Here is a 15047-nt window from a genome sequence, read left to right on the forward strand (position 1 = left end):
AGACAACAAAGAGGTGCATTTAGGTCATACTTTCAAAGCTGTTCTGAACAGGGACCCACAACATATGATGGGGCTTGGGCACCCAAACACCTCAAGATGTCCTGGCTGTACATCTGTTAACTGGGAAGCAGATGGAAACAAGGTAGATTGTGACTTTCCGTTGGTTGTGTCCATAACGGTTTGGATTTTGGATGTCATCAAGCAGCAACAGCAGGATGTGTACGATCGGCTCCATGGCGGCACAGGACATGTGCAGCTGAGTACAGGTGAGTTTCAGCCTTATTTCTGTCTCTTTCTGCCCACTTAGCTGTGGTGGTTTGTCCACTACAGTCACATTGGCAGGAAGGCACATCGTGATTAGGCTGGCGGTAACACTGGTAGTCTGCCCTCCGGCAGATGCATTGCCTATCCCTCTGCCAAGGTCAGGAGTTCCTGGCGGCGGTGGGTCCATGGCGGTCTTTTGTCTATGAAACTGCATGCATCATAATAGGGCGGGCAGCTCGCCAACTGAGGGGCAGTAAATCCAACGTCATTTCGAGGGCGGTACCATGACCTCCAAACTCGTAATCAGGCCCTGAGATGGAAAGATTTTTCTAGAACCATATGTTGTCATTAAATTGAATAAAACATTTTAAGGCATGGTTTTCAAAAAAGTTTAATATATTTTAGAGACTGTACAGTGGTGAGAAGGATACATCGGGATGGCGTACAGTGCAATCAGTTTATTGAGAGAATGGTTGTGTGATGGGGGCCCCCTCATCCTACCTTGGGGGGGGGGTTCAGGGATCATTATCCCACTGCAGAGGGGGTAATGCTCATTCTTAGGTGTGCGCTGTGTTGCAATTTGTCAAAAGACTGAATGATTCAGTCCTGGGGCAGATTCATCTTTAAGTTGTGTCGCCCTTGTGCCAAACAAGGGGGCGCAAGGGTAACGCAACTACTGAGTTCGATTTATCAAGCCATCCAATGTCACCATGCATTGCCCTGCATGGTTTGATAATTCTAGAGGAATGCAACGCAAATCACTGCATTGTGTTACCCTGCCCCAAGGAGCCGTTGTATGGGTGGAGCATGGGTGTTCCCATGTATACACTCACGTATTTTGGCTAATTCTCAGATTTACCATTGCTGGTGGACCTGGTAATGTGTCAAAATGCCATGCCTCCCCTCGTAAGGCGTAACAGGTAGAAATCTCTCTATTTCTCCTCGTTCTTCCCGCTTTCCATGTGTGCTGCAGAAAACACATAGAAAGCTTCCCCCTTTCTCTGTGTGCTGCAGAAAGCACACATAGAAGGAGGAAAATGTCTCAGAGGATTGTTTTTGTGGGAAAGGTGTCCCTTCCAACACAAAAACAATCCTATCCGCAACACAGGCACCCTTGCACCACTGTGCACACCCGCACACCACTGTGCAAGGGTGTCTGCACTGGCGTTAGGCAGCACATTGTGCGCCAGTGCAAAGAAAGAACAGGAATGCGTCGTTTGGTGTTAAATATGGAGGATTTCTACCCTTTCCCTTTCACGCAGCGCTGCATGAAGTAATAATAAATCTTCCTCGAAGTTTTCAGAATACTGTTGCACAATTCTTGAAAACAAGTGCCGTGCTTTCAATGAACCTACATTTCTAATAATCTCGCCGTTCGGAGGAATCGGAAAAGCAGAAACTTGTTTTTCAAGCCGAAGCTTCCACTATACAAATGTTGTCTTCACCTTCACTGCTGTCTCCTCTCCATTTGCACCGCACGAGAGTTCGGCATGGGCGAATAAAAACAAAATATATCAAACATTTATTTTTAGTCCGATCGAGAACGAGCGGAGCCTCCTCGCATGTTAAACAGAAGCGCTCCTGTTTGCGTTTCTAAAACCGTGAGAATTCATTAGGAATGAATTATTTGCAGTACTAAGGTAACCAATAGTAACAGGCATTCCTGCTGCTTAGATCCCACTTGGGCTAATAATGCAAAACGAATTCGAAAGTGGGGAAAGTTGGACGGGTGCCACTCTCCGAGTCCGGTGCTGGGACAGTGCTTCAGTGGTGCATTCCCGAGCAAACTTTCGAAGAAAGATGTTGAAAAACTGCCTGAATATTTCCTCGAATCTTCAGAATGAAACTTGCGGTGATCTGGCGCTTCAGGCTGGGGGAGGTGAAGTTGCCTCTGTAGTGCTTGGCGCGGTGATGACAGTCATGCTAGGACTGGTGGTGTTTTCTCTTGGCTGCACCGTGGAGCTAGCAAAGGCGCTGGCCCACCTCTATAGGCCTTGGGGGGTCGTCTTGGGGCTGCTGTGTCAGTTCGGCCTCATGCCGCTCACCGCCTCCATTTTGGCCGTCACTTTCTCCGTGAAGCCGGCTCAGGCCATAGCTGTTCTCATCATGGGATGCTGCCCGGGAGGCACCGTCTCCAACATCATCAGCTATTGGGTCGATGGAGACATGGATCTCAGGTAAGATTACACTTGTCTTGATGTTCTTTTTTTACAACTTTGAAGTCTTGAGGATGGAGTTGTGAGTGTAGACGGATGGATGAAAGTGTGAGTGGGTGTGGGTGTATGGGTAGATGGATAGACGTTTGGGTGGGTGGGTAGATTGATGGATTAGTGGATGAAAGAATGGGTGGGTCGGTAGTTTAGTGGGTTAAAGGATGGGTGGGAGGGTTGGTGAACTAGTGCATGGGTGGGTTAGTGAATGAATGGATGGGTGTGTTAGTGAATGAATGGATGAGTGGGTTGGTGAATTAATAAATGGTTGGTTGGGTGAATAGATCGGTAGTAGGGTGAATGGATGGGTGGGGTGGGTGGATGGATGGATTGGTGGGTTGAACGGATGGATGGGTGAATGTATGGATAGAGCAATAAACAAGGAGTTAAATGGATGAATGCTGAGATTTCTCTATCGCCATATACCCTAAGATTTTTCTGAGACTGCTTAATTGAAGGTTTACGTCTGCGGTATTTTTTGATGAGGCAACATTTCTGTAATGTCTGTTGCATTAATCTCAATATAGGATGTGTCCCAAATCATCCTCAAAGTTTTTTGCCAGTCTTTGCCTCGAAGAGGCCATGCCTTGAGCAAGTGGAGTCCATGAGTAAATTGTTTCTAAGAGTGCATGCTGTACAAGGGTGCCATGGGCCCCAATGCAAGCAAGAAAAATGCCCCCCCCCCCCTCCAATGAGTGATGTAACAAAACTTGAGGGGGTCCCTGATGCTCCGGATCCACTTCGGAGCTCTCAGGTCAGGGACCTGCCAGTACCGGATGGGGCCCGCCAGAGCACCGCTGGGGCTTTTGTTACACCACTGCCCCCAATTCCTTGTTTTGGTAGAGAAAACAATCTATAATTGTGGTACAGGGATACAGTGGTCCCCTCACACCACAGGGCCCTGGCTCCAGTGCACATGCTGCATTATTTATACTTATGTCCCTACTGCACACAACATAAGAAGACATTACACATAGGCATTTTCCAAAGAGGGACGAAAAACAGGCATTCTTAGTAGAGATTTTGAGGAGATGCCAAGGAGATCGAATACACATTAGGTCACCACCAGCAAAAGTTTACTTTTTTGGATATCTACAAAATTACATATATTTACTCATCAGGTTTGTTGGAATGCATAGCAGACACCCACATGGTTCTGGCGCAAGTAGTGCCAAAATAGTGGGAACATTTAACCAGTGGTAAAGATGTGCAGGATATACATAAAAAATTATGCCATCTACTGTAAAACTATTAAAATAAAACATGAATACCATATTGTTTAACCAACCGCATGCAAAAGTTTTACTTTGCCTATATATACCATGCGCTCAATGAATTAGTAAAGTAGCCATGACTCAATCATTAACTTGTATACCGTACAGATACTGTAGCACATTATAAAATGCACAATTTGCACATGAGCCACACAAGAGTGTTTTTGAGTACCCAAACAGCAGTAGCAATTATGCACAAGCAGGAGCGTAAATTATGCATTGTGCAGTGTAAATGCCTAAACCAAGACCTTTGTGAATCAGCCTCATAATGTTTGAGGCTAAAACAACAAGGTGATGGATGGAATGCTTGAATTAATCCAAGCCACTGGCATTCACTTGGGGCCACATCTCCAGACGTCATTTTTCTCCCATCATGGCATCTTAGTTTGGGCCCAACCATATGTGTAAAAGTCTTGACCCTACTCCTCATGGGAACTGTCCAGCCTGAACTGCTAGGCCAGGTCCTCCCTGAACCAGAATACAAGGAACCTAGGTCCATTTTCGTCCTAGTTAGGGCTCTTCAGAGAGGTATAACTTGGTTCCAGTGGCACAGTGATCCTAGGACCCACGTCTGGGCATACCCGACGCACTTAGGGCTCAAATGCAAAAACAAAGTGATGAATGGAATTTTTTAATTAATCCCAGCCACTGGCAATCGCTAAGGTCGCATCACAATTCATAATTTTTCATTTACCATGCCACCTCATCTATATGCAAATTAGTGTTTACCCTGCTCTTCTTTGGAATGCTGCCTGGGAGGCACTGTCTCCAACATCATTGATGCTTTTTTATGTATAGACACTAGATCTTTAGGATGTTTGCAAGTCAATGGAAACATAGTATTTAAAGCAATCTGACTGTGACAGATAATCTATTATTGACTGCTGTTTCTTTACAATGATATGAGCTTTCTGTCTATTGTTTTCTCCCGCTCTTTTGTGTACAAATTGAGAAAGTTCTGTGTGTGTTTTTTTATATGACCCGCCCTTGATACAATATAGGTTTTTATGCCTTTTTGATATATATATAACAATTTATTGTGTTGAAGAAATGTAATGGTTTACTGAAGGCTTGTAAAAAAAACATTTTTATTGGCATTTTGTCTTGAACAATAATCGATACATTACTAGAATATTCAATATCGCATACATAGTGTGATGAGACATTATACAGTAGTTGTTCACCTTTTACATTGATTAGAAAGTTCTGTCTCTCACTCATTGACAACATAGCTGCAAAGAGTCACATTACACATCACATCACAGTACTCTCGCCTCGGTTCTTTAATCACTATCATCTGACAATGGTTCCTCATGTGGGGGTTCGCAGATATTGCCCCGGAATGTATTCCACCTTCCCCACACCCTAGTCAATTTTGTGGGGCACCCCCTGTGGACATAGACTGATTTCTCTATTATCATTGTGCCGTCCATGTCACGACACCACTGTTGATGGTTAGGGGTAAGTCTTGATCCCCAGTGCTGAGCTATACTCCGCTTTGCCAATGCCATACCCAGTGTCACCTAGTCTTGAGCCGCATGGTTGAGATCTGTAGGCTCCCAAATATTGAGTAGACATCCCTTTGGTTCCGGCTGAACCGTAACTCCAGTAACCTGAGAAATCGTGTGCATAATCGTCTCCCAATAAGATGTGATTGCCGGGCATTGCCAGAGTGTGTGCCAAAATGTGCCTGGTGCACCACACTGTATCAGGCAGAGTGGTGTGTCCGTACTGCCTAATCTATGTAGAAGTGTTCGCGTATAGTAAGTGCGGTGTAGAATTTTCAATTGTATTAGTTTTAGTTTATAAGGTATCGCTACCTCTTTTGGGGACGCAATTCCCTCCTGCCAATCTGCCTCATCCAGTTCTCCCACGTCAGCCTCCCATCTTTCCTTAAGGGCTGTTGTGGGGTCCGGCTGATTATTTATTATTTTCCAGTAGGTTTTGGGAAATGGCTTTTTTGCTCAAGTAGTCCATCAGAAGTCTGTCCTCTTGCAGTGATGCCTCCGGCAATTGTGTGCCTGGTGGAATTATTGCCATGTGTGCATGTCTAATCTGCATATATCTAAACGTTTCAGTTCGTGCTAGTCTGTAAGTGACCTGTAGTTGGGTGAACGTGACAACCCTGCCTTTTTTCCACATATCTCCCTTTGAGATACCTATCAAGTCCCATTGTCTAAATCCCTTGGTATTTCGCAGTTTACCTAACCGCCGGGTATCCCATAATGGTGCAGCCTGCGTTACGACCCCCTTCCAGCCCAGCGCTCGTTGTGCTGCAAACCAGACTTGGACGGTGTGTGCCGTTGGGCCTGTGAGAGACATCCTCCTGGATTTATTGTACAATACCCCCAGAATCTCTTCAGCTTCCAGTAGATTGTAAAGTATGCTGGGGAAACTGGGATCGGGGTGTTTTGCAAGACATATAAGAATCTGGTAAGTGCCATCATCTTAAAAAGGGCTGCCCTGCCCAGTAGCGTGAGTGGTAGTGATCGCCAGTGTTTGACATCTCGGCGGAATCGCGCTAGGGGCTGCAGGAGGTTTTCTTCAATGAAATGCGTGGCCTGATGTGCTATATATATGCTGAGATATTTAAATCCCTTTTCAGCAATCTGGATTTTGCAGTTACGCGGGAGCCGCAGCGGGGGACCGTGGGGTACATAGAGGACCAATTTTGCCCATTTTATGGTATAGCCCGAGACCCGCCCATATGCTGCCCATATATCTAATAGGCAATTAATAGAACGCGCAGGGGATGCCAGGTACAATAACACATCATCCGCATATAGCGAGATGTGATCTTCTCATTCCATAACCCATTTTATCCCACGAATGACCGGATCCTGTCTTATCCATGCCGCCAGTGTTTCCAACACTATTTCAAAGAGGAGCGGTGACAGGGGGCAGCCCTGTCTCGTCCCTCTTCACAGAGGGAAGTCTGCCGAGATGCGACCATTTACCACAACCTGTGCCAGGGGTTTTCTGTATAACAATTGCACCCACACGCAGAACTTGGGGCCGAAACTCATGTGGCAGAGGACTGCAAAGAGAAAAGGCCATTCGACCAGGTCGAATGCCATACGCGCATCCAGGGACAAAATTACTGCGGTCTCTTCGATAGTAGGCCTATGCGCCATGACACTATGGAGCCTCCTCAGATTCAGCGCTGTGTTACGGTTCGGCATAAATCCGGATTGGTCCGGGTGGATCACTGTTGTGAGATATGGTTGCAGCCTCATGGCCAGTGCTTTAGCAAGTATTTTAGCTTCTGTATTTATCAAAGAAATCGGCCTATATGACATGCATTCCTGCGGCGGCTTGCCCGGCTTATGTATTGCAACTATTGTCGCTCAGTGCTGATCTCTGGGCAACTCCCCTTTTTCCAAACTATCCTCGTACATGTTAAGCAGATGGGCTACGAGCTGAGTTGCTACTTTTTTGTAGAATTCTACAGGAATACCATTAGGTCCTAGGGCTTATCCCGTATGTAATGCGCCTACTACTAGCGCGAGCTCGTCTGGAGTCGGATCTGCTTTCAGCGCTTGAGTTGCATCACGGGACAGTGTGGGCATTTGTATGTCCTTTAGAAAGGCTAGATTTTCTTTTATTGTGTTTGTGGCTGTGGGCGTGTATATTTTCTCAGAATGAGCCGCCAAAGCATCTACTATTTGCTGCGGGTCTGTGGTGATAATCTCAGTCTCCAATTTAAGTTAGGCCACCCATCGGCTAGCTCTTTCCTTTCTATCCAGTCAGGCTAGGAGCTTGCCTGCTTTATCACCAAGTTGGTAAATAGTGTGCTGCGTGCTGGTGAGTTTGGATTTCGCCTCCTCCCATGCAAAGACCCTGTATTCTTGTTGTGCTAAATTTAACTTATGTGTCGTGGCATCACTGGTGTCTGTGGCATGTTCAGCCTCTGCCTGGGCTACGCCTTGTTCCAAAGTCTCAATCTGCTGTCTTTGTACCTTTTTATGCCTTGCAACTAGTGAGATTGCCAGGCCCCGTAATACAGTTTTATATGCCTCCCACAGCATCGTTGGAGAAGACACAGAATTTTCATTGTCCGCAAAATATTGCTCTGTGGCTGTAAGCAGACCTTTCCCAATCTTACGGTTTTTAAGATACCCAGGGTAGAGTGGAAACAGTCGGCGTCGTCCGGGGTGTAGGATGCATATGTAATGAGCACTGGTGAGTGGTCTGAGATGCCCCAGGGTAAGTGAGGATCTCTAATACCCTTTCCAGCCCTGCTGCCAATGTGAATATGTAGTCTATTCTTGAAAGACTATTATGAACTACAGAGTGGAAGGTGTATTGTCGCTCCTGCAGGTACTTGGCTCTCCAGACATCTATGAGACCAATGGCGTCAACAAAGTCCACTAATTTAAGGTTTGCACTACTGGGGTCTCTAGGGGGTTTTCTATCTATGGATGCGTCAATCGTAGCGTTAAAGTCGCCCCCTACAATAAGTTCACCCTGCGGGAGTGATAACAGGAATTTCCCCAAAGCAGGGAAGGTTGTCCGGTACAGCGTCGGTGGGATATAGACTGATACCAGATTGTACGACCGTCCCTCCCATTGACATGATATCGCTGCAAATCGTCCTTGGTTGTCTGTCCAGGACCCAGTTACTATCAGTGGGAAGCGTTTATGGACCAGAATCCCCACCCCGAGAACCGTAGGTGAATTCAGAGTGTGCTGCCATTTTGTAGGCCCATCTATCCAGGGCTCTGCAGGCCGAGCCCATCAAATACGATTCCTATATCAGCGCGACAGCCGGACCCTTACGTTTAATGTATTGGACCAGTCCCCTTTTTATCTCGTCACCCAGACCATTTACATTCCATGAGATCACAGTGAAAGGAAGTGACATCTCCCTAGAGGTCAATGACTGGGTGTTTGAAACGTCCGTGAGTGTGTCTATTCGTGTCGTGTGTGACATCATCTATGTAGGAGTAGAGAGCGCCCTGTAATCTCAGCGTCATGTTGCCATCATGTATGCCATCAAGTAAATCACTATGTATCTGTAACAAACCAAACAATAACTTGTTTAACTGACCCCTACCCACCTCCCTCCTCCCTGCCTCCCTGCACGGTGGACTTAGAACTACCCGCCACCCCAACTTAGCAGAGCACTTATTTCCCAGAACTTTGTACTTGTGTGAGGGGGAGAGCCGTTCAGCGGTCTCCTGAAGTCCCTCCCTTATACTTTTATTTTATAGTGGTAATTTGCTCACACCTACATTTCACTGCTGCAACAGCAAGTGTTTCTGGTGACACCAGTCCGTATGTCTATTGTAATCCTGGTCAGTGGATTTCCCACAGCAAAGTATGGTGGTGTCGGGTCTGTGCGCCCAAGCCATTGGGGTTGTCCCCCACTTCGTCCCAAGGTCTGTGAAGTGCGACATCAATCCGAGTTCTCAGCTGCGTTCTGTTGCGTACCACCCAAGGCTTCCAGCTCCCTCGCTCCCGACAACGCAGATGCCATGGCTTGATGTCTCTGACTCTGTCCCTGACTCCTGGGCCCCGCAGCTGGGCGCCACCCCTCCAGCCAGTCGTGGGCTTCCTCAGGTGTTGTGAGGAACCAGGTTTTCCCTTCTGCCTCTACCCTCGGTTTCTCAGGGAACAGCATTGCATACTTAAGTTCTCGATTGCGCAGTTCTTTCTTGACATCCAAGAAATTACATCGCTGCTTGGTCACTGCTGCCATGTAGTCTGGATAGAGGGTCACAGTGCAGTTTTCAACATGTATTGGGGAGGCAATGCGCGCCGCCTGCAGAATTTTATCCCAATCTCGGAAATTGAATATATGTGCTAGTATGGGTCTGGGGGGGCCCCCAGCCGGGGTCTTCCCCCAGGCACTTGGTGGGCCCTTTCCACGGAAAAGAAGCTGGACACCTCACGTGGCTGTAGTTGATTCCTAATGAGGTCTTCTATGAAGAGGTCCAGTGCCGGTCCCCCCACATTCTCCGGTACTCCAACCAGGCATACATTGTTCCACCTCGAGCGGCCGTCCTGATCATCAAGCTTGTCTGCCATTTGCTTGTGTGCCAGTTCTAGTTTCCGGACCTGTCGCTGCAAAGTCGCCATGTCCATGGAGAGAGCTGCTGTGGTAGTTTCAACTTCCGCTATTCTCGTACACATCTTGGAGACATCCGCACATAGTAGTGTAATGTCTGTGGAGATTGTGTCAGTAGATGTTTGTACCTGGTGTAAGGTGGCCATTATGTCCTGCAGGGTGACCTCCTTAGGTTTTGCGGTCTGTGAGCCTTCTCCGCGTTCTGTGAGTGCCTCTGGCGTGACCGGCTGGTCTTTGTGGTAGGCAGATTTGTCCAGCTTGTTGCTTTGTACCGTGCGCTGGCCCCGTCCTACCATGTTATCTAGCTCTCCGGGCGGCGCCATTAGGCACTCAGGGGGGGGAGAACAGTAGTCACAGCCTGCCTGCGGGTGTATCGTCCACGCGCGGCCTTTAGGTTTTCCAGTTTCCCACTTTCGCCTCTCTAAGAGCAGGTATTACCACACGCGAGTCACTGCAACCCGGGTTAATTTTCAGTTCGGCCTCGCCGCCTCCACCCTGTAAGTCTATTAGGCTCCTCTGTTGCTGCAATAGCCCCCTGCCCTGCTCCAGTTTATCTAGGCAATGCTTGTCTCCCTCACGTGTAGCGGCTGCCAGGATCCTGTGTGTCAATTGTTAGTGGGAACTGCGGGCCGATATGTACAATCCGTCAATTGTGTACTTTATTTCACAATGTGGGGCCGCCAGATGATGGCCTGAGGATGCAGGAGAGTTTATGGCCCAGGGAATGCAGGGCGCGTGTCATTCATTCCACCAACCTTAGTACTATGAGCTCCGTTACTTCTGCACAAGCAGGCCTCGCCACCGTGGGATATCTGATACTTGAAGCGCACTCCTGACGTGCGTGGCGGGCGGGTTTTGCAGTGGGATGCCAGCCATCTGCAAGCCGCCCAAGTCCCCCCCGGTCCCTACCTACGCCCGTATTGTCTGCGTGGTGCTATTTGCAGATTATGGTCCCGGTCCGGGCCCCAGCATGGCTCTTGGTTGTTTTTCGCCCCTCCAGGCCGTCTGGTGAGGGCGGCGCCCAGAAATCTTTTTGGGTCCGGGCAGCTGCGTCGGTGATCTATACGCCGCGTTGTGAGGCTTGGCCTGCGGCTGCCATCGGTGCTATCTGTGCCATCCTGGTCTCTTCTACATCCGCATGGATCCGAGCCAGTTCCGCCTCCGCCCCAGGCAGCGCTCGAGTCACGCGAGGCCCCGGCGTATCTTCGGTGCCCAGGCGGTGACTCTGCCCAACGGTCTCAGTCTCTGCCGGGTGCTCGTACGGGCTCAGACTTTCAGCATCCCTGCGCTTGATGTTCCGGTGTCACCTCTACTGATTGGATTGCGATATGCCACCGGAATGATGACAGGATTAGTAGGGAGAGCCGTCGTCGATCGCGGAGCTCTCTTAGGCTGCGCCCGTTTTCATTGGCTGCTAGCTACGCCCCCAAAGGCTTTTTTTAAATGAAAATGATTTAAATTATTGTAATAGATTGTCTTAATAAGAGTTAATAAAAAACATTCTTTAGTATTTTAGATTTGTGAATTTATGTTCTGATGATGCTATATGGTTATATTGTGTGGATGTAACTGAATTGATTGATTCTGCTAAAGAGGAAATTTGGTCTTTCACTTGCTTCTTTGGAAGAGTCCAGCCCGAACTGCCAGTCCTGAACTGGAACACAAGCAACCTAGGACTGGTTTTGCCCTTGTTAGTGCTCTTCAGCAAGGTATAACTTGGTTCCAGTGGCACAGTGAGGTGGTGGTCTCCGGGACATATGTAAACTCCAGGAGGGGGGGTCAATTCGGTGCCTCTCCATTGTTATAAATAAAGCCCTAGGGAGGTGGCTGTCTCCGGGGCTCTTGGAACTCAATGGAGATGGGTTCCTGTCACCCCAGCCTAAATATCACTAAAGCACGGGGGAAGTGGTGGTCCCCAGGTTCATAAGAGGCAAAACAGAGGGCAGAAAAACATGCAGAAAAGTCAAAAAAGAGGGCAGAAAAATGAGTAGGAAAAAAAAACAGGGCAGAAAAATTAGCAGGAAAGGCAAAACAAAAAGGGTGAAAAAAACAAACAGAAAAGGCAGAACAGAAGAGGGCAAAACAGACAGAAGGAAATCTAGCAGAAATGGCAAAACAGAGGGCAGAAAACAAGCAGAAGAAACAAAACAGAGCAGATGAGGGAGAAACAAAGAGCACTCAAACACTCACATACCCACTCAAAGACTCATGCACCCACTCACAGATCCACTCAGAGACTCATGCACTTATCACATACCCATTCAGACACACACACACACACTCAGAGACTCACTCAGAGACTCATGCACCCACTCAGATCCACTCCGACACTCATGCACTCACTCACAGACCTACTCAGAGACTCATGCACTCACTCATAGACCCACTCAGAGACTCATGCACTCACTCATAGACCCACTCAGAGACTCATGCACTCACTTACAGACCCACTCAGAGACTCATGTACTCACTCACATATCCACTCAGAGACTCACACATCCTCTCAGAGACCCACTCAGATACTAACACAATCACTCACAGACTGAAACACTCATGGTGGTAACTGCAAACCAATTCAGACACTCTCACACCTATTCACAGACCCACTCAGACACTTACTCAGACATTCATGCACCCACTCACATACCCATTGAGTCACTCACTCACTCACACACCCACTGAGACACTCATGCACTCACTCACACACTGACTCTCAAAGGTTACAGGTCACAGTAAGAAAATTAAATTAAATAAACCTTAGAAATTCACTTAAAGAAACAAAGTTTACAGGGATGGTATAATTAGGAAATAGAATTGAAAAAAACTCTAGAAATTTAACCAAAAAAACAAAGGTTACTAGAACGTTATAGCTAGGAAAAGGAATTAAAAAACCTTAGAAATTCACTGAAAAAACAATGGTTACAGAGATGTTATAGTTAGGCTCAGATTTCACTTGTACAAAACCAGTGAACTCAACAGTTATAGTTACCTGAGCTAACTATAACTTATGTCCCGCAATGCTCTGCTTATGATCTCACATATGACATCACTCATGACATCATCCACAGAACCACTCTCACACCCACTCACACCCCCATAGAACCTGTAATACAGCCACTCCCACACAACCCATCACATACCCATTCATGGACCCATATCGGTACTCACACAACCAATCAGTCATCCATAGAGCCACTCAAACATCCACTGACTCATACTGTCACACACCTACTAACTCACCCATACAGCAACTCATAGACCGACTCACTCACCAATACTGCCACTCACACATCCAGCCATACAGATACTTACACACTCACTCATACACCCTTACAGCCACTCACACACCTACACAATCACCCATACAGAAACTCACACAGCCACTAACTCACTGATATAGCTACTCAGATACCCACACACCCTTACAGTCACTGAAACAGCTACTCACTCAATTATACAACTACTCACACACCCACAGAAACACTTACATACCCATTCATACATCTATACAATCACTCACACACCCACTCACTCATCCTTACAGCCACTCACACATCCACTCCCTTGCCCACCCAGCCACTCTCACAACCAGTCAATTACCCATACAGCTACTCACACACACACCTATGCAGCCACTCGCACAGCCAGTAATTCACCCGTTAAGCCACTCACACACTCACTCTCCAATACAGCTACTCACACAGCTACTCACTCATCCATACAGCTACTCACATACCCACTAACACATCCATGCAGCCACTCACTCACACACCCACTCACACACCCATGCAGCAACTCAGATATCCACTTATACTGATACAGTCACACAGCTGCTCTGATGACATATGTTAGAAATAGCATGACTAATTACTAGTAGAGAAAGAATAGTAATTTACCTTATGCTGTAGTTGATTATATATCTTTAAGTTTCCGAAACATTTTATGAAACACTCCTGAGATGATGCATTCAGTGATGTCATTTGAGATGTCGACAGTGATGTCACTGACCATGTCATGAGGGATATAATATGTGAGATCAGAAGCAGTGCATTGCAGGGGCTGTAGTGCTAGAGGCACTCTTGTGGTTTGACGCGCAGTGATGACATTTGACTACAATTATTTTAACTGACTTTAGTGTGTTATTTCATCCTAGCCTGGATGTACGACGGTCCTGCACATGCCTTGCTTCTCTTCTTTCTTGTAGTCTTGCTGTCTTTCAGTGAGAGCTGTCATGGAGTAGAACTGCCTTGCCAAGAGCAGAGCGTGTGGGATGTGCATTTGAAAGTGTGAAAGGGAGAGAGAGTTGTGGAATGTACTTTTTGGTCTCGAAGCGCAGTGTTGTGGGCAGTGATGCACACATGTGCTCAGTGTTGTACATTGAGAGATGAAGTGTGTGAATCTATGAGCAGTTGTGCACAATTGTGCATTGTGTTGTACATTAATGAGAATTATGAAGTGCTTTCTATTGGCTTTGACATGGCCTCATGTCATCCTTTTTCCTGGCTTTGCCTCGCTTCAGCTTTTCTGCATGCACATTAATGCTTGCAAGTTGCTTGGGTTATTCACGTTCAAGGTCTTTCTGTTTTTGTGAGGGATTGTTTATGTACTCTGAAAGGCTTTGTGAGCTTCGTCAAGATAAAGGCTGGAACATGTGAGATTTGGAAAAGGGGACGTGAGAACTCCTTCCTGCCGTGGGAATTCTTGCTTGGAACCTGGCCAGTTATGGTAAGATTCCTCTGGCCCAGGGGGAGGTCTTTCTCAAACCTTCTAGTGTGTTTAAAGCTGAGTGTTACTGACTCGGAAACCGGGAGTTTGGAATCTGAGTGGGGGCGGATGTGTCTACCTCAGAGAGTGGACCCTGGTTGCTGAGGCTCTCAATCATGGCTGCTTACTTCCCCAGTCTGAGATGCAGTGTTTGCACCAAGTGATGTATTGAGTTTTGGTTATTGCCATTGTGATGTTTGGCCAGTGGCTTTGATCATTTGAGGTGTTTTCTTTGTGATGTAGGAGTGAGTTGAGGTGCACATCCAAAGTAATCATCTGATGTGCATATATATATATATTCACTTAACAAACTCATGACATCACTGATGACATCATCCTTTTGATAGAGTGGCGGTCGCGCGAGTTATAGTTATCTGAACTAACTATAACGGGGGAATTTAATTGTTTTTTTACGAGTGAAATGTCCACCTAACTATAACATGTGTGAAACCTATTGAATTTGCA

General features: G+C 47.0%; 1 protein-coding gene across 1 annotated transcript in view; it reads left to right on the forward strand.

Moving 5' to 3' along the window:
* Nucleotides 1-2064: 2064 nt before the first annotated feature.
* SLC10A6 (solute carrier family 10 member 6) overlaps nucleotides 2065-15047 on the forward strand; it is a 321326-nt gene continuing 308343 nt past the window's right edge. The window contains exon 1 of the mRNA XM_085640859.1: nucleotides 2065-2441. Coding sequence (XP_085496985.1) covers nucleotides 2065-2441 — 377 coding nt within the window. The remainder of the gene's footprint in view (nucleotides 2442-15047) is intronic.

Source organism: Triturus cristatus, chromosome 2_1 (assembly GCF_964204655.1).
Source record: "Triturus cristatus chromosome 2_1, aTriCri1.1, whole genome shotgun sequence".
Lineage (NCBI taxonomy): Eukaryota > Metazoa > Chordata > Amphibia > Caudata > Salamandridae > Triturus > Triturus cristatus.